This window comes from Pseudophryne corroboree, chromosome 7 (assembly GCF_028390025.1).
Source record: "Pseudophryne corroboree isolate aPseCor3 chromosome 7, aPseCor3.hap2, whole genome shotgun sequence".
Lineage (NCBI taxonomy): Eukaryota > Metazoa > Chordata > Amphibia > Anura > Myobatrachidae > Pseudophryne > Pseudophryne corroboree.
Genome location: NC_086450.1, coordinates 485,842,550 through 485,868,936, shown reverse-complemented (window position 1 = coordinate 485,868,936; position 26,387 = coordinate 485,842,550). Strand labels below are relative to the sequence as shown.

Here is a 26,387-nt window from a genome sequence, read left to right as displayed (position 1 = left end):
CCCCCTTCTCCATGTTCAGGGATTAAGATAATCTCGGACTTAATGCTGGGATGTAAGTAAACTGGCGTATAGCACAGGATCAAGATTGGATATTTTCCCCTCCATGGAGTCTGGAGACTTATTTTGTAAAAACCATGTAGATTTTTGTTTTCCTTTTTGTTTTTATTGCGTTTGTATTTACAGATTTTGCGGTAGATGCCTTGGTTTTGTTTTTCACAGCTCCCAGTTACACGCATGTTAGCATACCTGTGTGTCCCAGTTCAGGGCCGTAACTAGGGGGGGGGGCTAAGGGGGCATGCGCCCCGGGTGCAGGATTTTGAGGGGGCGCCAAGAGGAACAGGTTTTTTTTTTTTTTTACCGGCAGTGCTGTACTGCTCTGGTGGTAACAAAGCAGAATTCCTTTATGTATTTAACAACCCTTTGCTGAAGTCTAAGAACACTGTACGCTGTTTACTTAAGAAGTACCGTATGGGTACGCCGGTTGCGTAACGATCGCTCAGCCGTAGGCGAGACGCTCAAGCGTCACGTTCGCTCACGGCCCAGTGATCACAGAACACGTTATTGGTTATGACTAGAGTAATGATTCGCTATGGCGTAGCATACGCTCGAGACCACGAGGAGGTCACCAGCGGCGCAGACGCTCACAATGCTATACCTTTATGTCTAAACCTTATACCAATGAAATACACAGAATACCTTAATGTGAGTACAGGGTGTAAGTGCAACCTTGTGTAACCTGACTAACTACAAAGCTGCTTGAGCGCCACCGACGCTCAAGTGAACACAACACTATAGAAAATACACAGATACTGGTTTAGGGTCCAAAGCCTATTAACTGTATTATATCTAATATACTTGTAAAAGGGGATAACAGTACAAATGATACACTACAATATAACAGAGACTTCCTAACCAAAATACAATACTATTCTAATACAATACAATACTAGTCTAGGGGAGATGTGAGGGAAAAGAGAATAGAGAGAGAGAAATGCAGAGAGAGAGATGAGAGAAAATTGGCTCACAGTAAGACAATGATTACGAGAAGACAAATACAATTGCGGAGAAACACTTACGCACAAGGGGAAACGATCGCAAGCGCCTCTGGACATCCAGCTTCCTGATTATCAGCAATGAGAACCATTTGAAGAGAAGTGCAAGCTGGATGTCACAGACCCGTCTTTTATGCTACTCACACAATGCAATCTAATGGTCCCTACAGTCTCACTGTCCATTGGACGCAGGAACTCGGCTTCGCATTATAACAAAGGTCATAGGTTGATTCATACAGGTAAACTGTATCAGTGGTCTTGGTTATGCAAAACAATGGGTGATAACTAACACATTCCTGTCTTCTGGAGAGCTATTGTTTGGCGAATACAAAACAGAATCCTGTCTGGGTTCTGTTCTATATTCATGATGTCCACTTTCAGTTGAGACAATGACGTCTCAGCCCTTATTTTCCTGTATACAAATCCAGCCCCATTTGTAAACACAGGTGTTGGCCTTCTTCATTGAGTCTCAAAGCTCAGTGTAATTAAAGGCTATTGCACTCCGTCTGCGGGAAAGATACTGATTTGGAGTACAATTGATCTTCAATTACTATTCCTGTGTTCACCTTATGCATGTGTAGATATGAGGCCCTCTTAACATGCAAACTATTGTTTGGGGGATCTCTGAGGTCAAAGAGCCATTTGAGACCCACTGATGCCTGTCTCCAACTGTTCAGATGCATGACTAAGTAAGAACAAATAAAATGGACATAACTTCTTATGTCCATAACTATTCGCACGAGCGATTAATCCGCTCCAAACCAACACCGGAATATTGCTATTTACATACTCTTCCGATAGGTACCAAACACCACTGTCTGACTCCTGTTAGACCCTTCGCACAATACAAAGAGGGATTCCTCCGTTCAGGGACATTCTATATTAACCAAACTTTCAGAATCTATCAAAGGGACCATAATCTATAAACTACATTAATACTGAAAATATGTAACGTATGAATCGCACGCTATGACTACATAAACTCTACCGTAAATACGCATACCGTGCGCCTGCGGGTGCCCGCGGCTGTGAGTATGTGTACGTACGGGAGAGCGTACGCCTGCGCAGCGCGGACATGAATGAGGTGCAAATATGGCAGTGTGCATAGAGATATTTTTCTGACTTTGACAGTCCAACCTTTGGCAGTCAATAAATAACTGCCACCTTCTAAAACATTTCAAAAGGAGAAAAATATATGTCAGGGGTTAATTCATTTCCATGGTTGGGTAGGGAAGGAGAGAGGAGTAGGTGTGAAGGGGGTATGACCTAGTGAGATAGCAGAAGCGTGTGTGTCTGAGTCCATGTTTGGGGGGGTCATGTATCATCGTGCCGTACGTGTTGTAAATCAAGCTTCGAGGTATTGCGAAGTATACATTTGAATTCCTTCTTATCCCGTACTAAGGGTCTGTGGATGGGCTGTCAAACTCTACCGAGCTCATTTCGGCTTTCAGTTGTAACAAAATGGGGATGCACATTTTAGTTGATGATACATGAATGGGGGAGGTATGTGGTTGCTGATATCTGTGCCTGTATTCCCTATCGTCTATGTGTGTCATTACCTGAGGGTTGTAGAGATGAAGATAAAGAACACTTATGGAAAATGCAATGATATTCTATGTCAGGGAAATGTACATCTGTCGTTGAAGTTGTGTTCGGTATCTGTTGAGAGTCGTCTTCTTTGCGCTGTATTGCTCCTTGGGCATGAGCAAATAGCTTTGTCTGAGCCATCAGATTTACAAAAAATGTTGGGCTAGCGTGAGTTTAAAAGTACTAGGGAAACTGGGGATCCATGGCAAATTTCATCAAGTGTCCATTTCTCAAGTGGTCAAAATCCTTCTTTGGTGCTTGTCTGTTGTCTGTATAGTGTCTCGTCAACTTCCTCGTCCAAGGGGGTCTTTGTATCTTGGAGAGAAGCAGAAAAACAGGTGAAAGAAACGGACCGTATAATCGCATTCTCCTCACATTCTGGTTTCTATCATTGGGTCATAAATCAAATCCAGGTTAATTACGGTTTCCTCACTCCTCAAGCTCATCACTTTTGTACTTTGTTTACACCTCATTAAAGCCTGCCCGCACCTAAATATCAATCCAATCGATATAATGACACCCAAGATACATAGTAGAAACTTTCCAACATCCATTATGACTCCTTGAGCCCAGTCTCCCAAACCGGAGAACCAATTTCGCGGGTTCAACCATGACACCCAACCAGTCAGCTCATTACCTACAGCAGCAAGGGTGAGATTGTGTTTTCGACGAAATTCCCACTTTAATTGCAGAATATCATCCATCTTTTGGTCTATGACCTCTACCGGATCCTCGGTGCTATTTGTGATATACGTGCAACACTTTATGCCGTACTGTGTTGCCAATGTAACACAATATCCGCCTGTTACTGCTGTAAGATAATTAAGAACCATCCTATGCTGAACTAGTTCTGTTTTGTAAGCTTGAAGTTCTCTTCCAGTGTATCTAAACGTGTCATCATACATTTCAGTGATATTATCTAACAAATTGGCGAGTGCGGAAATGTATCTATAATTCATCACTCCCCGAGCGGTACGAGTGAAATCTAACGCTACCAGAACCTGAATCCCGGTGGATTCATGGATAAGATCAGAGACCGGATGCTCTAACCTTTCTGACAGTTGTCTTTTAACTCGGTGCTCGTAATGAGTGTGAGTATAAGGAGCTTGGGCACCACGGTGTATGTCCTTCATTTTGTCATGTGTAACAGTCATCACTTCAGGCAATACTTTTCCAATATAACACAATCCTTCAGAGTTTGGGGCAAGCCACTTGTACGCCTTTCTCCCGCATATGAAATATGCATCATCGGGGAGAACATAAGGGACGGAGAAGGACATGACCATGTTACAAACCTTCCAGGTGAAATCTCCTGACCCTAATTCTTCCATCTGCTTAATGCACGTATCAGTTTGTACGATATGTGCACAGTATCCTGGTGATACCTCTCCAACTCTAGTAATCCTATTTCCTAAGGTATATCGATACCGGAAAGATTTTCCTCTACTGGCTATGTGGCGTACGAGCTCTGTATCTGTAGGCATTCTATCTGCTCTGTGTGAGAAGGTCATGGTAAGGTTGCTCCATGACACTTCCCAATTTCCCGGCTTACGGGGATTGGAGATATTAAAACATAAGAGGGACCTATCCACATGGTATTGGTGGAGCTTCAAACTAGGAGGGCTGGAGATGTTAAACCTCCGGTCCACCGGTCTCCCACCACTTAGCTCAAGTACCTCCCCTAACGTTAAAGGAAATGGTACTAGCCCTGATTTGCTATGTCCCTGAGGTACTTGAGAGCATACCCAACAATCTGTTTTGTTTAACACATTACCCACTAAGGAGTGATAGTCACTCAATGGATGCCGGTCCATATGGATATTAAAACTGGATTGGCATTATTGTTACAGAGCCTACAGATACAGTTTTCTTTTTAACTAACAATCCTTCACAATTGTTTACAAATAACATGGTTGTTAGATCGTGCCCGGTACTCGCCTTTGCTTGGTGATTGGGTTGCTATTGGAAATTTACACCTCCGTCTCAGTCATCAGGACCTTTCTGGATCCTTTCTCGACCTCACTGGTACTCTCACCGAAACAGACTGCTCTGGTCAACATCATGGTTAACGGGAAAATCCATATCACAGTCTCTTGGGGCAAGTCCATCTTACAGGAGGAGAAAAGAAGAAATTTGTAAATGGGGTATAAGAAAACAGTTTGAGGGGGAGAGAACTTGTTACGATAATAAGTTCTCTCGTCTTGTCGTTCTTCTTGTTCTGCTGTCCTCTCAAAAGGTGCTGTCTCTTCAGTCTTCCGAATGAACCTTCTGGTGATGTAATCTTTCTTCCTAACTAGCGATCTTTCTGTGTGGAGCAAAAATCTGGCATTACCATTGGTCCAACTGAGGGGTGACATACCATCTTTAAATCATGGAAACATGAGTGAGAAGAGAGAGAAAATAAAAAACAAAAGAGATAGAGAGCAATTCATGTGCATATATACATTACATAACTCGACAATAACCATCAATAAGAGAAGAGAAACAAAGAATTTTTAAACATTGTCAACATTAAGAAAACATTGTCAGACTATTAGGCTGTCGTATCTACGTGTCTAATGGTTTCCTTGAGCAGTCCCTCCCCACCAGCACTTGCATTATTCCACTGTCTGTATCTGGCCAGAATACATTGTGGTGGATAGGTCATGCTGGGGTTTGGTAGACTTCTGCAAGGACCAAGCGAATATGCAATGTTCGAATTCTTACCAATAATCGTCAGAGATGGGGATAGAGAGAGAGAGAAAAAACATTTTTCACAAATACATTTACAACGTTTAACCTGGTCATTCCTGTGTCTTCAGTGAATGACCTCCCCATTTACTAACCATTACCTCAGGCTTACCATCCGTCGTATGATCACCTTTCTTGACTACCTATCATGGGTGTGGCTCAAAATTCCTCCTATCTGATCTCTGATTATAATGGTGTGTGTTGTAATTTTGCTCATTTCTTGGTCTAGGGGGTCTAACTTTATGTGGGTTATTACAGTTGTTGGCATAATGCCCTTCTCTTCTACAATGGTAACAAATCCTTGGCTTTCTCCATGTGCTAGGGGCCTGGGGTTCCGGTCGACTTGATGCATCCTCTAGTGCTTGGATGTTCAGTGTCATCAACCGCTCTCCCTGCGCTTCCCTGGTTCTTTGGATATTTCGGTCATGCTCGATAGCGGACTCTCTTAATGCCGCCACCGAGATACCTCTCCAATGAGGTATTGAAGTTTGTACCCTAATTTTTAGTGTATCTTTTAAGTTGTTCGCTAATACGGACACAGCTACCTCTCTGTGGTGTACATTAGTTTCAATGTCATCTATACCAGTGTACCTAGCCATATCCTGCAGAGCCCGGTGAAAATACTCTTCTGCGGATTCACCTTCTTTTTGTCTTATTGTATAGATTTTATTCCACTTTGTTACTGTAGGAAAATATTCTTTCAACTGTAGGTTGATTCTTTTTACATTATCTTGGTTATACTTATTTGTTAGTGGCACTTCCTCATCTAGCTTACAATCAGTGATAAATTTCGATGAATCAACATCGGGGGGTAAACATGCCCTCAAAACTGTCCTCCAATCTTTGTTACTTGGCTCTGCAGTATGTCCTAGCACTCTAATGTATCTTTGACAAGCAACTAAGTCTTTCCTGGGATCAGGAAATTCAGACAGAATTGCTCTTAATTCTGTTCGGGAAAAAGGGCAGTACATGGCGATGTTCCTGACAGGAGTGATTCCTGAAGAGTCAGTTTCCCCATTTGGTACTGCAATTATCCTAACAGGATTAAGTCCAGTAATGTCATTCTGAATTGATTCTAGGATATAAGGTACATTTGTTTGTGCGTGATGTATAATACCATACATACCTGTGGACACGACCTCACCTGACCCTCCATTAGGGGGTTTGATTACAGTTTTTACTGACTGGGTCGCGTCCACCTGGACGTCTTGTGTGATGGCTTCTGGAAGAGGTGCCGACATCGTTCTGGGTTCACTTTCTGGTTGGTGTTCCTGAGGAAAGTTTAACATGGGGTGCGACTTGCATGGGTTAATAGTTGTACATTCAACAGTATTACAATTATCTTTGTTACATTTATTACACTTATTCTTATCATCTATACTACAGTTGCTAAGAGCGTTTATATTGTTCACCCCTGTGCTTTTCTCCGCAATCATAATTCTCCCTGCTGCCACGTTTCTCCTCTCAAGATGAAAGTTAGGTATGTAAGTTACATTTCTCTGTATTTCACTTTCCTGTAGCCATAACTGCAAACAATCATCATGTTTAACCCGTAGTTTCAAGTATTTTATGAGACAGATCCTCCGCCTTAAATTATGCAACACCTCTAAGTCAAAACTACCTATCCCGGGAAATGGTACCTTATCCCCCGCAGTCATTCGTGTCCATTCATCACAAAAGGTCTCAGAGTGGGGACCATATTTCCCCCACATTACTAACCGAGCAGACCCTCGGGGTCTGCAAGCCTCTGGAGTCTGAATCCTGACCTCCGACCGTCTCTGTATTGTGCACTTGGCTGCCATTGTGGACCTTTTTAACACAGAAAAAACTTCCTAAAATGCACCAAACACAGAACTTCGTTGGAAATCCTTAAAGCTCTTCCACTGAACTTCTTCTGCTCCGGGTATCTCCGTTCCGCCTTCTAGCAGACACGTGTAGCCGTTGCAGGCCCTATTTTTAGAGATTTTCCTGAGAAAATTCCCTTCCTTTTTCTTTACACAAATCACGCTTGCATGTGCTCCCTACAACACGTATGAGGGCAAGATTTACGCATGGATATACGACCTCATATCACGTTGCGTTATTGGTCACACATACAACCGTGCGGTCCAATCGTACCACTTATAGACACTTGTTGCCCATAAATGGTAGGATCATTGGAGTCTCCCTACTGTGCTCCAAAACAGCCAGAGCGTAATACAACGAAAACTTTATCACACTCTGTTGCACGTTTTCACTCAGATCGTGCTCATCACGTTCCACATAGATCACAAAGTTCACAAAGCGGGATTATCACATAGATCACAAAGTCCACAAAGTGGGATTCAATACACTCATACCGTTTTCAACCCACTATCATTCTTATAGTTTTCTGATCAGAAAAAATCATTTCCCGTAGTCTGATAGCTCTCCCCAGAGGTATTACAGTAAAGTAAGGTATTTAAACTAAGTTTTGGAAAGCTGAAATCAATTTGTGCTATTTATCGCTTTGCGTTATTTATCGCCTTTTAATTATAACATTTGTGATTTGTTACATGAGCGTACACGGACGCTCCGTTGCGCTGCGTGCGTCGGCCTTTGGGTTGCGTACGCAAGTCTCAGTCTTTTGTTAGAGACACGTGTACGCACAGCAAAGATCCACCGTAACACGATTTATACGTTTATCAATGTAGATGATCCTTGATCATTTACCGCGCACCACACTGACCTTGTCTCTTGGCAAAGCTGTGTGTTTGTCTATATTTTAACTATGTTGCTTCTACTTAAATTATTGAAATAGCGACAAATCTCTCTCAGCACATTTATCAACTATAAATAGTGATATACGAAAAAAATGAAATACACGGATGGAAAAGAAATGCAGATATATATGTATACGTGCGTATATACGCAAGACAGAAGAAAAAAACAGTTTTAAAAGACACAAGCGTTTTGTTCTTACCTCCTGGTCTCCGGATTCCTTCAGCACTCTTTATCTAAGCGAAGCAGACGCTTATCCCATCAGCACTGCGAGACAACCTCCCGCCCTTTTGCTGGGGGATAATGTCTGCTGATCTACCTAGTGCAGATATGTGAAGGACTGGACGGCCCCCAATTAACAAAGCAGAATTCCTTTATGTATTTAACAACCCTTTGCTGAAGTCTAAGAACACTGTACGCTGTTTACTTAAGAAGTACCGTATGGGTACGCCGGTTGCGTAACGATCGCTCAGCCGTAGGCGAGACGCTCAAGCGTCACGTTCGCTCACGGCCCAGTGATCACAGAACACGTTATTGGTTATGACTAGAGTAATGATTCGCTATGGCGTAGCATACGCTCGAGACCACGAGGAGGTCACCAGCGGCGCAGACGCTCACAATGCTATACCTTTATGTCTAAACCTTATACCAATGAAATACACAGAATACCTTAATGTGAGTACAGGGTGTAAGTGCAACCTTGTGTAACCTGACTAACTACAAAGCTGCTTGAGCGCCACCGACGCTCAAGTGAACACAACACTATAGAAAATACACAGATACTGGTTTAGGGTCCAAAGCCTATTAACTGTATTATATCTAATATACTTGTAAAAGGGGATAACAGTACAAATGATACACTACAATATAACAGAGACTTCCTAACCAAAATACAATACTATTCTAATACAATACAATACTAGTCTAGGGGAGATGTGAGGGAAAAGAGAATAGAGAGAGAGAAATGCAGAGAGAGAGATGAGAGAAAATTGGCTCACAGTAAGACAATGATTACGAGAAGACAAATACAATTGCGGAGAAACACTTACGCACAAGGGGAAACGATCGCAAGCGCCTCTGGACATCCAGCTTCCTGATTATCAGCAATGAGAACCATTTGAAGAGAAGTGCAAGCTGGATGTCACAGACCCGTCTTTTATGCTACTCACACAATGCAATCTAATGGTCCCTACAGTCTCACTGTCCATTGGACGCAGGAACTCGGCTTCGCATTATAACAAAGGTCATAGGTTGATTCATACAGGTAAACTGTATCAGTGGTCTTGGTTATGCAAAACAATGGGTGATAACTAACACATTCCTGTCTTCTGGAGAGCTATTGTTTGGCGAATACAAAACAGAATCCTGTCTGGGTTCTGTTCTATATTCATGATGTCCACTTTCAGTTGAGACAATGACGTCTCAGCCCTTATTTTCCTGTATACAAATCCAGCCCCATTTGTAAACACAGGTGTTGGCCTTCTTCATTAAGTCTCAAAGCTCAGTGTAATTAAAGGCTATTGCACTCCGTCTGCGGGAAAGATACTGATTTGGAGTACAATTGATCTTCAATTACTATTCCTGTGTTTACCTTATGCATGTGTAGATATGAGGCCCTCTTAACATGCAAACTATTGTTTGGGTGATCTCTGAGGTCAAAGAGCCATTTGAGACCCACTGATGCCTGTCTCCAACTGTTCAGATGCATGACTAAGTAAGAACAAATAAAATGGACATAACTTCTTATGTCCATAACTATTCGCACGAGCGATTAATCCGCTCCAAACCAACACCGGAATATTGCTATTTACATACTCTTCCGATAGGTACCAAACACCACTGTCTGACTCCTGTTAGACCCTTCGCACAATACAAAGAGGGATTCCTCCGTTCAGGGACATTCTATATTAACCAAACTTTCAGAATCTATCAAAGGGACCATAATCTATAAACTACATTAATACTGAAAATATGTAACGTATGAATCGCACGCTATGACTACATAAACTCTACCGTAAATACGCATACCGTGCGCCTGCGGGTGCCCGCGGCTGTGAGTATGTGTACGTACGGGAGAGCGTACGCCTGCGCAGCGCGGACATGAATGAGGTGCAAATATGGCAGTGTGCATAGAGATATTTTTCTGACTTTGACAGTGGGGCACCAGACAGCAACCTTGGCAATGTCTCTGACCCACCTGTATGCCCACAGCTGGCTCCAATGCTGTGCGGGTGAGCTCCAGTACCTGGGATCTCTTCTATGCCGGCTACTGTGTTAAACTCTCTTCTTTGCCACACAGTGCTGCGACTAGCGTGCAGTGGACTGTACAAGCTATAGAAGCGCACTGTGCACCCAGATAGCAGTATCAACCTCCGCTTTACCTCCCAGATGGGGGGATTTGGTGTAGCTTATAGGGGATGTAGTGTAGTGATGTAATGTACCATATAGGGTATGTAGTGTGGTCATGTATTGCAGTATTTAGGGGCATGTAGTGCACTGATATGGTGTAGCATATAAAAGGATGTAGTGTAGTGATGTAGTGTAGCATATAGGTAGTGATATAGATAGATAGTGTAGTGATGTAGTGCAGTAGTGTAGAGCATAGGGGCATAGGGGTAGTGTAGTGCAGAGCATAGGGGCATGTAGTGTAGTAATGTAGTTCAGCGTGTAGGGGATGTAGTATAGTGATTTAGTGCAGTGGATAGGAGAATGTAGTGCAGTGACAGAGTGTTATGATATAGAGCAATGTATGGGGACACACAGTGGATCATGTAGTAGAACACGCTGGCAGGGCATGTGACGCATACTGTAGGGAATTTGATGCACATAGGGGAATATTGTCTAATAGTATCTCCTTTTTTCAAATTTCCTGATATTTTAGTCTGACAGTTTGTTTTACTGTTGCTGTGTTATTTTTGTCAATTTTTTTTCCGGGGGGGGGGGGGGGGGGGCGCAAACTATTGCCTTGCCCCAGGTGACGAAAATCCTAGTTTCGGACCTGCCCAGTTACACGCATGTGAGCATACCTGTGTGTCCCAGTTACACGCATGTGAGCATACCTGTGTGTCCCAGTTACACGCATGTGAGCACATACCTGTGTGTCTTGTTTATTTATTTTTTCATATTTAATTTTTAAATAAAGCAGCCCCTTAGATGTTTTAGCAGCCCCTCCTGAGCCCCCACAGCAACCCCGGATGGGGCAAGTTGAGTTCGGGTGGGTTCGGTACAGTTCTAATCAGGACTGTGCAGTAAATTTCTTGTTATTGAGTCCCTGCCCTAGTGGAGCTTACCCAATCATTTCATACTATAAGTAGGACTGTGGGAGGGAGCAATGCTAACCATAGCATGCCTTAGCCTGGCAAGCCAGACATCTTACTGGCTGTAAGCCACCATAAATCTCCATACTGGGCCTTATTCAGTAACTGTTTGTGCCTCACAGGAGCTCCTGGCCCATCTAGTGCTGCAGTGCAATGGAAAGCTGACGCAATGCAAGATCACTGAAACTCTGTTCTTCTAACACCACAAGGTCTTGCGATAACCCTACGCAGCCCTTAGGAAAAGAAGATCCCTGTACAACAAATGCGCATCTTCTAAATAAATAATCCTGAAATGTGGAATATCAATAATAAATCAAAATTAAGCTTGACTAATTGGAGTCATTCATTTGAGTGAGTCCCTAACATGAAATAACTGAGAAGAACCTCTCTCTAATGCTCACTTTTACCTCTTCGGCAGTTGCGCTTGATTATGATTCAGTTTCTACTGAGTCACACTGACTTTGGCCACAAATGTGGTCTCTCCCCACTTTATTTAAAAACACTTCGTCAAATTAGCAATTTCCATTTCCATCTTTGCAGCTATGTTTTCACAAATCTGTTTGTGATGTTAAAGCTTGTTTTATATTTAATTATACGGCAGCACCCCTGGACTGATAGGGCACAGCAGACAGGCAACAGCACCCCTGGACTTAAATGGCAGTGGGGCAACACCCCTGGACTGATAGGGCAGAGGGGCAGCACCCCATATAGGGCAGCAGCCCTGGAATGATGTGGCAAAGAAAAAACGAGCAAGGAAAAATTGTTCTTGGACTCTCCCACCCACCCTTATGTTGTATAAACAGGACATGCACACTTTAACGAACCCATCATTTCAGCGACAGGGTCTGCCACACGACTGTGACTGAAATTAGTGGTTTGTTTGGGCCCCCACCAAAAAAGAAGCAATTAATTTCTCCTTGCACAAACTAGCTCTACAGTAGCAAGATGTCATCCTCATCCTCAGATTCCTCCCCTCCCCCTTCAGTATTTACATCCTCATCCTCACAGAGAAATAATTCCACACCGAAGAGGTGGCTTTTTTGGTATTTTGCCCAGGCATGACAACGGGTTTTTCATCCCATGGCCAACAACTGTCTCCACTGGTGCCTTATTCAAATAAACCACATCACCATCAAAATCCTAATTGTCTACTTCATCCTCAGCACCAGCTACACCCATATCCTCCTCATCCTGGTGTACTTCTACAGTGACGTCCTCAATCTCAATATCAGCGGACTGGCGGTGCTTCTCCCAGCACTTGTAGAGGGCGTGCAAATGGTGGTAGGAGCCTCCTCTTCCCATACAGTGTAGTGAAGGTCAGGCCTAGACATCGCAACCGCGGACAGTGCCAGCACCCCTGTATTTTCACAATACCACTGTAATTTTACAGTATACAAGACAAGGCCAGTGTACATTAATTTTCACTGCACCCCTGTATCTTTACAGCATACAGGAACAGTGTACTTTTATTTTAACAACAGCACCCCTGAAATTTTACAGCATACAAGACAGGGCCAGTGTACATTTATTTTCACTGCTCCCCAGATTTTTTACAGCATACAAGACAGGGCCGCAACACCCATGTACAGCTGCAGCACCCCAAACAGCACATGGAACACCAGTGACAGCCAGGACAGCACCCCTAACATCACAGGGACACCACAGTGACAGGACAGCACCCCTGACAGTACACAGGACAGCACCCCTAGAGAGCACACACTGACCCCACCCGACGCCACCACCCACAGAGAGAGACAGAGGTCTGTCTCCCTCACTGTCCAAGTCCGGAGTGAAAATGGCGGTGACGCACTGCTGTTTATATGGAACCCAAAGCCCTCAAGAATCCGACAGCGGGATGATGACGTTTTGCTTCATTCTGGTTTCCGAGTCTGGTGGGAAGTCCCAAGCCGGGCTCGGAACCGTGCTCGGGGCATGAAGTTCGGGGGGGTTCGGATCTCGGAGATCCGAACCTGCTCATCTCTATTTTTTTTTATAGTAGTGTGCAAAATCTCTGTATAATATAATAGTGCAGAATGTCAAATAATACCAGCAACAACAACAACAACAACAGCCTATACACTGCAGTGCTGTGTGACCAGTCAGAGGGATTGTGAATAAAATCTCCGTTCCTTTAGGAGAGATGGTAAGTGTCAGGATGGATAATACAATCTAGTTTTAATAAATTGCACTCACATTAAACATATACAAATGATATCCACAATACTCATCACCCCTTAGACTTATACCGATTCTGATAAAGATTCGGAAGTATCGAAACATGTAAAGGAGACCATTAATAAACCTTTTTGGACATTGTGGATAGACGTACTAATACAGTATGTTGAATTTAGGCAACATCTCATTATGAGTTTAATATAAAGGGGCGATTACTATTGTGGATTTGACGAGCCATTTTTTTATTTGTTTAATTTGAGTGCAATTTATTAAAACTAGGGCCAAAATTTACTAATAATCCGAGTTTGTCCGATTTGTGTTTTTTTTTCTAAGTCCCAATACGGGCATTCACAAAGCACAAATCTCGGCAGTGTTTGGGCTATTCGTAATGGTTTTAACTGCAAAGTTCTGAAATACGAATGAATAGACCATCGGTCAAACGCGGCTGTTATTTCATACAATACGGTTATTCACTATTCATTCGTATTTGGGTGTTAGTCTCTGAGTGCTCAATTGCGGTCGTATTTTTTTGCGATTCATTAAAAAAAGCAGCAAAAAAATAGACCTGCTTTTTCCAGTCGAGTTTGGATAATCATGCAGGGATCAGTGAGATCTGTGCATGGTTATCTTTGGGAAAGGGTCTGTTTAGTGTAAAAATATTTTAAAAAATTGTGTGCGGTCCCCCCTCCTAAGCATAACCAGCCTCGGGCTCTTTGAGCCAGTCCTGGTTTAAAAAATACAGGGGAAAAATTGACTGGGGATCCCCCATATTTTATCAACCAGCACCGGGCTGCAAAAAATACGGGGGACAAAAGCGTTGGGGTCCCCCGTATTTTTTGAACCAGCACCGGGCTCCACGAGTCAGAGGGATAATGCCACAGCCGGGGGCACTTTTGTGTTGGCCCCTGCGGCCGTGGCATTACCCCCCCCAACTAGTCACCCCTGGCCGGGGTACCCTGGAGGAATGGGGACCCCTAAAATCAAGGGGTCCCCTCCTCCAGCCACCCAAGGGCCAGGGGTGAAGCCTGAGGCTGTCCCTTCCATCCCAGGGCGGTAGATGGGGGGCTGATAGCCTTTTGTGTAAAAAATAGAATTTTTTTTTGTAGAAGAACTACAAGTCCCAGCAAGCCTCCCCGCAAGCTGGTACTTGGAGCATGCGGGAATAAACGGGCCCGCTGGTACCTGTAGTTCTAATACAAAAAAAATACCCAAATAAAAACAGAACACACACACACCGTGACAGTAAAACTTTATTACATATATGCACACCTACATACATACATACTTACCTATGTTCACACGAAGCCTCGGTCCACGTCACCAGAAGAATCCACGGGGTACCTGTAAATAAAATTATACTCAAAACAATCCTGTGTTGGTCTTCTTCTTCTTTAATTGTAATCCACGTACTTGGCAAAAAAAAAAAAAAACGAAAAGCCGATCCACGCACTGAAAGGTGTCCCATGTTTACACATGGTTCCCCTTTCCCCGTCTGGCGGGACCCCCGTGACTGCTGTCAAAGAGGGTCCCTTCAGCCAATCAGGGAGCACCACGTTGTGGCACTCTCCTGATTGGCTGTGCGCGCCTGAACTGTCAGTCTGGCTGCGCACTGCACTGTAGATACAATGTTGCGCATAGGCGCTCCATTGTATCTAACTTTGCGGTCTGCGGTAAACCGCGAGGTTAAGTGGGGTCACTCTTGTGGTTTGCCACACATAACCTCGCGGTCTGCCACAGACCGCAAAGTTCCCACCATTAGACACAATGGAGCGCCTATGCGCAACATTGTATCTACAGTGCAGTGCGCAGCCTGACTGACAGTTCAGGCGCGAACAGCCAATCAGGAGAGTGCCACAACATGGTGACGTGGACCGAGGCTTCGTGAGAACATAGGTAAGTATGTATGTATATATGTATGTAGGTGTGCATATATGTAATAAAGTTTTACTGTCATGGTGTGCGTGTTTTGTTTTTATTTGGGTATTTTTTTGTATTAGAACTACATGTACCAGCGGGCCCGTTTATTCCCACATGCTGGTACTTGTGGTTCTCCAAGTACCAGCTTGCGGGGAGGCTTGCTGGGACTTGTAGTTCTTCTACAAAAAAAACAATATTCTATTTTTTACACAAAAGGCTATCAGCCCCCCATCCACCGCCCTGGGATGGGGGGACAGCCTCGGGCTTCACCCCTGGCCCTTGGGTGGCTGGAGGGGGGGACCCAGAGCCGGCCCTAGCCAATTTGATGCCCTAGGCAAAATTTTGTCTGGTGCCCCCTAGCTCCGCCGCTAGTTCTGCATCTGTACCTGCAACGCTCAGGTAGTGGGGCCCACCGGGGGGTTACCCTGTGGGCCAGTTCAACTCTGCACAATGCCACACAGTAATTACCATAATACATATAATTCCACACAGTAATGCACCTTACACATATGCCCCACATTAGTAATGCCCATAATACACATATACTGCCACAGATACTGCCACACTTGCTGGTTATACAAAAAGACCAGTATCAAACATGTAGAAACTGTCCATTCTCTTCACTATTCAGTGTGTTTGCTGGTGTCTGTTACTGCATGCCCTTTACTTTATACTGTGGGAGCTAAATGCTCTGCCCTCCAGTCTGATGTGTCCGAAAGTCATGCTGCACTGATGTTTCATATAGAAAAGCACAACGCAACTTACTGACCACGTTACAGTGCTGGGTGGCAGGGGAATTTTACGGCATGGACTGACTAGGAAATAAAGTGTGGGGAGAACACTGCCCATGTTATGTCCCTGCAGACACCTGGGAATTGCACAGGGATAAGGGACACAGGATAGCAGGGTCCCCCTCCCCTATGTGCACAAGCAGTAGGTGATGTCAGGTTTCTGTGAAGCAGTCTTCCAAAATACACATGTGTTATAGAAGCCATCCAGTAATAACCTTATATAGTCAGTGAAAATGTCACAAGTCCAGGAATTGCATTTACTGGGCTTCTGCTGTCTGTCTGAGGTCTCACAAGTCAGGGGCAATCAAGCATGTCAGAGGAAGTTTAAGGCACAGTGTGCATTTTTTTTTACAAATGTAAACAGCAGTGTATACAAGTACTGATTGAATACATTTGGAAAGTAACAGTTAGTTTGCGGACTGTCCCTCCCAGCATGAGATACTGCAGGGACATGCTTGGATGCCCCTAGACATGCTTGGATGCCCTAGGCAAATGCCTAGCCTGCCTATAGCTAAGGCCGGCTCTGGGGGGACCCCTTGATTTTAGGGGTCCCCACTCCTCCAGGGTACCCCGACCAGGAGTGACTAGTTGGTGGGGTAATGCCACGGCCGCAGGGGCCAACATAAAAGTGCCCCCCTGCTTTGGCATTATCTCTCTGACTAGTGGAGCCCGGTGCTGGTTCAAAAAATACAGGGGACCCCTACGCTTTTGTCCCCCGTATTTTTTGCACCAGGACCAGGCGCAGAGCCCGGTGCTGGTTGATAAAATATGGGGGGACCCCTGTAAATTGTTCCCCTGTATTTTTTTAACCAGGACTGGCTCAAGGAGCCCGAGACTGGTTATGCTTAGGTGGGGGGACCCCACGCAATTTCCCCCCCAAGATTTTTAACCCTTTCCACACTTCTTTTAAGGTTCACAAAGAAGCCATGCATAGATCTCACAGATCCGGCCGGGATTCCTTGTGTTTTGTCAGGCAGTGTTTTACTCATCACTCCCGTAAAACACTGCCTGATATTACGAATCACATCGACATCGGAAAACACGATTGAAGAAAATTTGTCAGCTTAGAGAATAACCGTGTCAGGATTCAAAAAGTTGCAGTAAAATGCACCCGATACCATTCGAAATCAAACACCCTTAAAAACTGAAAAAACACGAATATTAGTAAATAAACCCCTAGGCGTCTTTAATCTTTGGGGGTCTGTTGCTGAGGAGTAAAGAGCCCAAACGGAAGCCGTTGTCACCCCCTCCCATCCCCAAACAGCATCAGACTGTCAATCACTGACAGTCTACTGCCATCCCTGCGTCCTGTGCGCAAAGTACCGAACATCTGTACTTTGCCGCATGGGGCGCAGATATAACCGGACCTGAGTGAGCTCCCATATTATATACTTCCTCATGAAGCTGATTGAGAGAATGCAAAGAGTGTGCAAAGCTGTCATCAAAGCAAAAGGGGGGCTTCTTTCAGGAATCTAAAAAATAAAACATATTTTGATTTGTTTAACACATTTTTGTTTACAATATAATTCCATATGTGTTCTTTCATAGTTTTAATGTCTTCAGTATTAATCTACAATGTAGAAAATAATTTAAACATACAAAAACCATTGAATGAGAAGGTGTGTCCAAACTTTTGACTGGTACTGTATGTAGAGGTGTTAGTGATGTGGGGCATGTATGTAGAGGTGTTAGTGATGTGGGGCATGTATGTAGAGGTGTTAGTGATATGGGACATGTATTTAGAGGTGTTAGTTATGAGGGACATGTATTTAGAGGTGTTAGTTATGTGGTACATGTATTTAGAGGTGTTAGTGATGTGGGACATGTATGTAGAGATGTTAGTGATGTGGGATATGTATTTAGAGGTGTTACTGATGTGGGGCATGTATGTAGAGTTGTTAGTGATGTGGTAAATGTATGTGGAGGTGTTAGTGATGTGGGATATGTATGTAGAGGTGTTAGTGATTTGGGACATGTATGTAGAGGTGTTAGTGATGTGGTAAATGTATGTGGAGGTGTTAGTGATGTGGGATATGTATGTAGAGGTGTTAGTGATTTGGAACATGTATGTAGAGGAGTTAGTGATGTGGGACATGTATGTAGAGAAGTTAGTGATGTGGGGCATATATTTAGAGGTGTTAGTGATGTGGGACATGTATTTAGACGTGTTAGTTATGTGGGACATGTATGTAGAGGCGTTAGTGATGTAGGACATGTATGTAGAGGTGTTCTTGATGTGGGAAATGTATGTAGATGTGTTAGTTATGTGGGACATGTATGTAGAGGAGTTAGTGATGTGGTACATGTATTTAGAGGTGTTAGTGATGTGGTAAATGTATGTGGAGGTGTTAGTGATGTGGGATATGTATGTAGGGGTGTTAGTGACTTGGGACATGTATGCAGAGGTGTTAGTGATGTGGGACATATATGTAGAGAAGTTAGTGATGTGGGACATGAATGTAGAGGTGTTCTTGATGTGGGACATGTATTTAGACGTGCTAGTTATGTGGGACATGTATGTAGAGGTGTTAGGGATGTAGGACATGTATCTAGAGGTGTTAGTGATGTGGGATATGTATGTAGAGGTGTTAGTGATGTGGGACATGTATGTAGAGGTGGTAGTGATGTGGTACATGTGTTTGGAGGTGTTAGTGATGTGGGATATGTATGTAGAGGTGTTAGTGATGTGGGACATGTATGTAGAGGTGTTAGTTATGTGGGACATGTATGTAGAGGAGTTAGTGATGTGGTACATGTATGTAGAGGTGTTAGTGATGTGGGACATGTATGTAGAGGTGTTAGGGATGTGGGATATGTATGTAGAAGTGTTAGTGATGTGGGACATGTATGTAGAGGTGTTAGTGATGTGGTACATGTGTTTGGAGGTGTTAGTGATGTGGGACATGTATGTAGAGGTGTTAGTGATGTGGGACATGTATGTAGAGGTGTTCTTGATGTGGGAAATGTATGTAGAGGTGTTAGTTATGTGGGACATGTATGTAGAGGAGTTAGTGATGTGGTACATGTATTTAGAGGTGTTAGTGATGTGGTAAATGTATGTGGAGGTGTTAGTGATGTGGGATATGTATGTAGGGGTGTTAGTGACTTGGGACATGTATGTAGAGGTGTTAGTGATGTGGGACATATATGTAGAGAAGTTAGTGATGTGGGACATGAATGTAGAGGTGTTAGTGATGTGGGACATGTATTTAGACGTGCTAGTTATGTGGGACATGTATGTAGAGGTGTTAGGGATGTAGGACATGTATGTAGAGGTGTTAGTGATGTGGGATATGTATGTAGAGGTGTTAGTGATGTGGGACATGTATGTAGAGGTGTTAGTGATGTGGTACATGTGTGTGGAGGTGTTAGTGATGTGGGACATGTATGTAGAGGTGTTAGTGATGTGGGACATGTATGTAGATGTGTTAGTGATGTGGTACATGTATGTGGAGGTGTTAGTGATGTGGGACATGTATGTAAAGGTGTTAGTGATGTGGTACATTTATGTAGAGGATTTAGTGATGTGGGACATGTATTTAGAGGTGTTAATGATGTGGGACATGTATGTAGAGGTGTTAGTGATGTGGGACATGTATGTAGATGTGTTAGTGATGTGGTACATGTATGTGGAGGTGTTAGTGATGTGGGACATGTATGTAAAGGTGTTAGTGATGTGGTACATTTATGTAGAGGAGTTAGTGATGTGGGACATGTATGTAGAGGTGTTAGTGATGTGGGACATGTATGTAGAGGAGTTAGTGATGTGGTACATGTATGTAGAGGTGTTAGTGATGTGGGACATGTATGTAGAGGTGTTAGTGATGTGGGATATGCATGTAGAAGTGTTAGTGATGTGGGACATGTATGTAGAGGTGTTAGTGATGTGGTACATGTGTGTGGAGGTGTTAGTGATGTGGGACATGTATGTAGAGGTGTTAGTGATGTGGGACATGTATGTAGATGTGTTAGTGATGTGGTACATGTATGTGGAGGTGTTAGTGATGTGGGACATGTATGTAAAGGTGTTAGTGATGTGGTACATTTATGTAGAGGAGTTAGTGATGTGGGACATGTATTTAGAGGTGTTAATGATGTGGGACATGTATGTAGAGGTGTTAGTGATGTGGAACATGTATGTAGATGTGTTAGTGATGTGGTACATGTATGTGGAGGTGTTAGTGATGTGGGACATGTATGTAAAGGTGTTAGTGATGTGGTACATTTATGTAGAGGAGTTAGTGATGTGGGACATGTATTTAGAGGTGTTAGTGATGTGGGACATGTAATTAGGTATAAATGTGTTGGGATACAGCGCAGCTCTAGGGGTGAAATGGGGGGTGGGATCATAGGAAAAGAAGGGGAGGGGAGGAGAGAAAGAGAGGGCTAACAGTGGAGTGGATGAAGAAATAAACAAATTAAGAATCAGATATAGTGGTGTCACAATGCTCTATGTTATGTTGGTCTCTGGAAGAATAACCTTCTGTATGGGATCCCGTCCGCATGCCCACGGAATCCCAATGCTAGAAACTCATCACTGGTCAGTAGACCGACACCGGGATCCCGACATGGATCACAAAATCGTTGCTGGAATTCCAACTGCCGGCAACCCGATTGTAAGTATGCCGAGGTGGGTTTGGTCAGGCTGGGGGTTAGGCTTAGGATACGGGTGGGGGACAGTGGCAAACGCAGGATTTAGCGAGGGGGTTTCCGTGGGTGTGTATGTATATGTGCATGTATGTGTAATATATATATATATATATATATATACATACGCAGTGGACGAAGTGGAATTTTGAAGTGGGGGTATGCAAAAGTCAAGGACGTAATTATGCGCGCCCAAGGCGCGCTCCATAAAGGGGCATGGTCACCCAAAAAGGGGCATGGTCACATAAAAGGGGGGGTGTCCAGTGTAGTAGAACCCCTTATATTATCTAGTACTGGTGCCCCTTTCACCTTATAGCACATGGTACGAGCTGAAATTCACATTATAGCACACGGTACGAGCCGAAACTCACATTGTAGCACACTGAATGAGCCGACAGTCACATTGTAGCACACTGAATGAGCTGAAATTGTGACAGTAGGGACAGCCAGAGTGACGACAGTGCGAAAGAGAGTGACGACAGGGAGAAAGAGCGACGAAAGGGAGAGAGTGACGACAGTGACGGCAGGGAGAGAGTGACGACAGTGACGACAGGGAGAGAGAGTGACGACAGTGAGAGAGTGACAACAGGGAGAGAGAGTGATGACAGGGAGAGAGAGTGACGACAGAGAGAGAGTGACGACAGAGAGAGAGAGTGACAACAGTGACGTCAGGGAGAGTGAGTGATGACAGGGAGAGAGAGTGACGATAGTGACGACAGGGAGAGAGAATGACGACAGGGAGAGAGAGTGATGACGGAGAGAGAGTGAAAGCAGTGACGACAGGGAGAGAGAGTGACGACAGGGAGAGAGTGTGACGACAGTGACGACAGGGTGAGAGAGTGACGACAGGGAGAGAGAGTGAGGACAGGGAGAGAGAGTGACGACAGTGATGACGGAGAGAGAGTGACGACAGGGACAGAGAGTGACGACAGTGATGACAGGGAGAGAGAGTGACGACAGGGAGAGAGGTGACAGCAGGGGAACATTACCTCATTTGTTGCTGGTGGCTGGCAGCGGTGAGCTGCGGGCGGCGGCGGGAGGCTGGTGTATGGCGGAGAGCAGCGTGCGGTGAGCGGCGGGCAGCTGCGGTGAGCGGCGTCGGGTGGCTGTGAGCTAATACAGCGCTCTACACAGCCGCCGGCCGCCGCGCAGGAACGGGGAGCACAATGTGCAGCAGGATCGCCACTTATATGTATACACACATACATACATGTGTATATATATATATATATATATATATATATATAGACAGCGGTGTCGGGATCGGCACTCAGAAAAGGGGCTGCTGGAATACTTGCTGCGGTGCCCTCTGGACTGGATTATAAGTTTTTCACATCATTCATTTCTGACTGCTGAGTGCCGCTGATTTCTCCACCCACTATATATATATATATATATATATATACACACACACACACACACACATACACCACATTAAAATATACATACACAAACGCACACATATACACAAGTACACATACATACATACATACATACATATATACATACTGTACATACACCAGTGCACAAACACACAGGCATGCTGTACATACAAACATACAAATACACACACAAAAACACTGGCTGCAAACTTACATGATCCATCAGGGCCTGGGAGCAGAAGGACGGCGGAGTGAGGGCAGAGCGGAGGGAGCTACTGTTGCTGAGCATGCGCAGCCAACAGCTCCCCCGGCACATTCTGTAAGCAGAGAGTTCCACAGCTCTCCCTTGCTGCTGCAGCTCCGCGGTCGCGCTCGCGATCGCGGTAGCGGCTTTTTCTGAAACGGAGACAAAGCTCGGCTCATCAGTGGGGGTATTCCAGGTACTCGGAAACCCCCCCTGCGTGCGCCACTGGGGGAAGGTTAGGGTTAGACTGTGGGTGGGGGAAGGTTAGGGTTAGACTGTGGGAGGGGAAGGTTAGGTTTAGGATACGGTTGGAGGGTTAGGATGTGGGTGGGGAAAGGTTAGGGTTAGACTGTGGGTGGGGGACGGATAGGGTTTAGGCTGCGGGGAAGGAGGGTTAGAGTTAGGCACTAAGAGGGGGTGGTTAGGGTTAGGCTGCGAGGGGTGGGGAGGGTTAGGGTCAGGCTACGGGGAGGGAACGTTAGGGTTAGGGGGGTAGATGGGGAGTGTTAGACTACTTACCAACCTAGTGTCGGGATTCTGTGTGTTGGGATGCCGCTGTCAGTATTCTTACCGTTGACATACCGATACCATCCCTACTGTATACCTTTCAAGATGGCATACAGAAGGGTCGTCTCCCAGAGACCAGAGCATTGTGACTCCTCTATATCTGATTTTTAGTAAATGGTAAAACTTATTTACAGCCTCATAACCATTATTTATACGCCCATATCCCATACAGCTAGTTCACACACATATACATCTTTGCTATTTTGCTCAATTTGGCACAACATGCAAAATACCGCTAAGCTGTTTTTCACGAGTAGCGAATGGATGGATTTTAACATTTTTGTTTCCCATAATAGAATATGTATAAATTAACAAAAAATCACAAGGCATAGCTACATCTCTGAGTCTATGGCATGCAAAACCGTGCCATACATGGCGGGATATAGCAAAGATGTATGTGGACACATCTGTATGTATTATTTTCTTTTCTTTTGCTTTTTCCTAGTTTACTTTCCCTCCATCCACTCTTTCTTTCCCCCTCCCCCTTGTTTTCCTCCTTCCCCTCCTGCCCATTTCACCCCTAGGAGCTCAATGCCTTGGTGTGAAACGGGTAACAATATGGGTGACACCATGTTCATTATCCCAGCTCGAAACTGGGACTTTGGTGTGAAAGTGGTATCATACATCCAGCTTCTTTCTTCATTATAATCAATCACATTAAGGGCATTTTAACACCGCCCTTTTAGCAGCTTATTACACAAGCCACGCACATTTACAGAGACACTGTAACATCTATCTCTTCTCCAGGAGTTGCCCCCATCATTGTCCTCACCAACAAAACCAGCGGAGATTACTTTGAGATTGAGAAGCAGTTCAAGCTGATAGGGGCTGAGACTGTGATAGCCGTGGAGAACTACACCAATGAGGACAGTATGAAAACTCTGCGAAGAACCACAGATTTCCTGATGTTCATTGATGGCTCCATAAAACAAGTAATATTCCGTATGGAACAGAAAAGGAACCCGCGGGAAGAGCGACTACAGAGGAAGATTTTCCTGCTCCAGTACATACATGAGGCTGAAATGAAAAAGGAGGAAGATAAAAGAGAGCGGGAGAGGCGCAAGGAAGAGGAATTTAGGGCAAAGGTACTTAAGTCACCATTAAAGTTTTTATTTCAGCTAGGTAGAGATACATGATGTAAGCAGGTACTAATGTTATTAAATGGGAAATATCAATTACAGCGGTTTTAATTCTTTTGGGGGCTCTATTTCCACAACCTCCACTTACTGTACCCAGGGCAAATATTTTAATTACCTCCATCGTGGCCTGGCCACATCTCATTCCACATAAATGTATCCAATGTTTCTCAATGAAGGAATTAATATCAGTTTGGTCAAAATTATTATTTTTACATGTTGATGGAAGAAGTAAGTATGATAGAAATGGAAAGAGACTCTGAATTTTCTGCCACTTGGTGTCAATGGCTAGAATGGAAAAACTCATTTTCCCACATAGCGGCTCCAATGATGGGTGGCCTCCCCGGGCCCATAAAATGTCCCTCTTTCCCTCTCTAGTCCTCCCCGTACCTCTCTACCCATTTATTGTATTGATGGCGGCTCATGTGCTCCTCACTGAGCTCCATTTACCTCTTATTAACTACAAAAAAATATCTTATATACTGACATTGTTACCATTGTTTATGGTTATCTGCTGTACTTAAGAATTTCCAGTGGCCATTGTATAAGAATAAAGAAAAGATTTAAAAAAATTGTATACAATTTTGCACAGCCCTGACGCATTTCCGGCAGATACAGTACCTGTAATGGACCAACAATGATGTACTGGGCACAGGAGGAATAAGCATTAGGGGCATTTAACATTTTCCTTTTATTTGTGCTGTTTAACAGAAAGAAAACATAAATAAGATTGTGATGTATTTTCTATTTTTGAATAATGTCAAAAGTATTTCTAGATACGAGACTGCAGCGCAGTCCCAAATTCAACTAGAGGATACCGCACCAACTGCCACCTCAAACGCTGCCACACATCACCGGTCGGGACTCACTGGCAGTTGGTGCGGCTCTCCTATTTGAATTTTGGACTGTGCTGTAGTTCCACCTCTGGAGTGGCTACTGGTTGGGAGCAAAGCCAAAAAAAGTAAGTAACTTTGCACCTTGGTACGACCAGGCTACACTGCAGGTGGGGCAGATGTAATAGGTATGATTTAGAGGTGGACACAGTGAAACCATCGGGTGCAATTGCCCCGTGTTTTCTCTCTGCATGTGCGTCCAGGCAGCACTGTGCAGTTACTGCTTTTTTTAGCTTTGCTCCCATCCCAAATTCAGCTACTTTATATTGGCCCTCATTCCGAGATGTTCGCTCGGTATTTTTCATCGCATCGCAGTGAAATTCCGCTTTGTGCGCATGCGCAATCTTCGCACTGCGACTGCGCCAAGTATCTTTGCTATGAAGATAGTATTTTTACTCACGGCTTTTTCATCGCTCCGGCGATCGTAATGTGATTGACAGGAAATGGGTGTTACTGGGCGGAAGCACGGCGTTTTAGGGGCGTGTGGCTGAAAACGCTACCGTTTCCGGAAAAAACGCAGGAGTGGCCGGAGAAACGGTGGGAGTGCCTGGGCGAACGCTGGGTGTGTTTGTGACGTCAACCAGGAACGACAAGCACTGAACTGATCGCACAGGCAGAGTAAGTCTGAAGCTACTCTAAAACTGCTACGAGGTTTGTGATCGCAATATTGCGATTACTTCGGTCGCACTTTTAAGAAGCTAAGATACACTCCCAGTAGGCGGCGGCTTAGCGTGTGTAACTCTGCTACATTCGCATTGCGACCGATCAACTCGGAATGAGGGCCATTGTTTCCACTATTTATCTCTGCACGTATGCTGTAACTTTCTACTGTTACAGAATGACTGCTCTCAGATTATATTGTAATCCCAAAAGATTTGATAGGGATCCACCGCTGTCCATGACATAATTGTTGAATTCTGATTCTTTGGAATATTTGTGATTTTAAAAAATAAATCCAGCATCAATAAAAAGTGAATAATTAACAACACTTCACCTTTTGTTTATTAAGAAAATGTTAATAGAAAATATTTCTTGTAGGCAATATTTTAAGTCAAAATAGATATAGAGTACATGGAAGAAGAAAACTGCAGCAGCCGACAGACGAGAACTAGTACAGAAGGATTTGTAGGTAATAGTTGGTTTATATACACAAGATGGATGATAGCCGCTCTGGCACCGTCTTACTGGTCAATGAATTGAGCAAAAAGAA

The 26,387-nt window shown here is 44.1% G+C and overlaps 1 protein-coding gene across 1 annotated transcript in view; it reads left to right on the top strand.

Moving 5' to 3' along the window:
• The window catches only part of LOC134945670 (uncharacterized), a 42,043-nt gene extending 15,878 nt beyond the window's left edge, over positions 1-26,165 (top strand). The window contains exon 4 of the mRNA XM_063935111.1: positions 23,896-26,165. Coding sequence (XP_063791181.1) covers positions 23,896-24,284 — 389 coding nt within the window. The 3' untranslated portion in view covers positions 24,285-26,165. The remainder of the gene's footprint in view (positions 1-23,895) is intronic.
• The last annotated feature ends 222 nt before the right edge of the window (positions 26,166-26,387 follow it).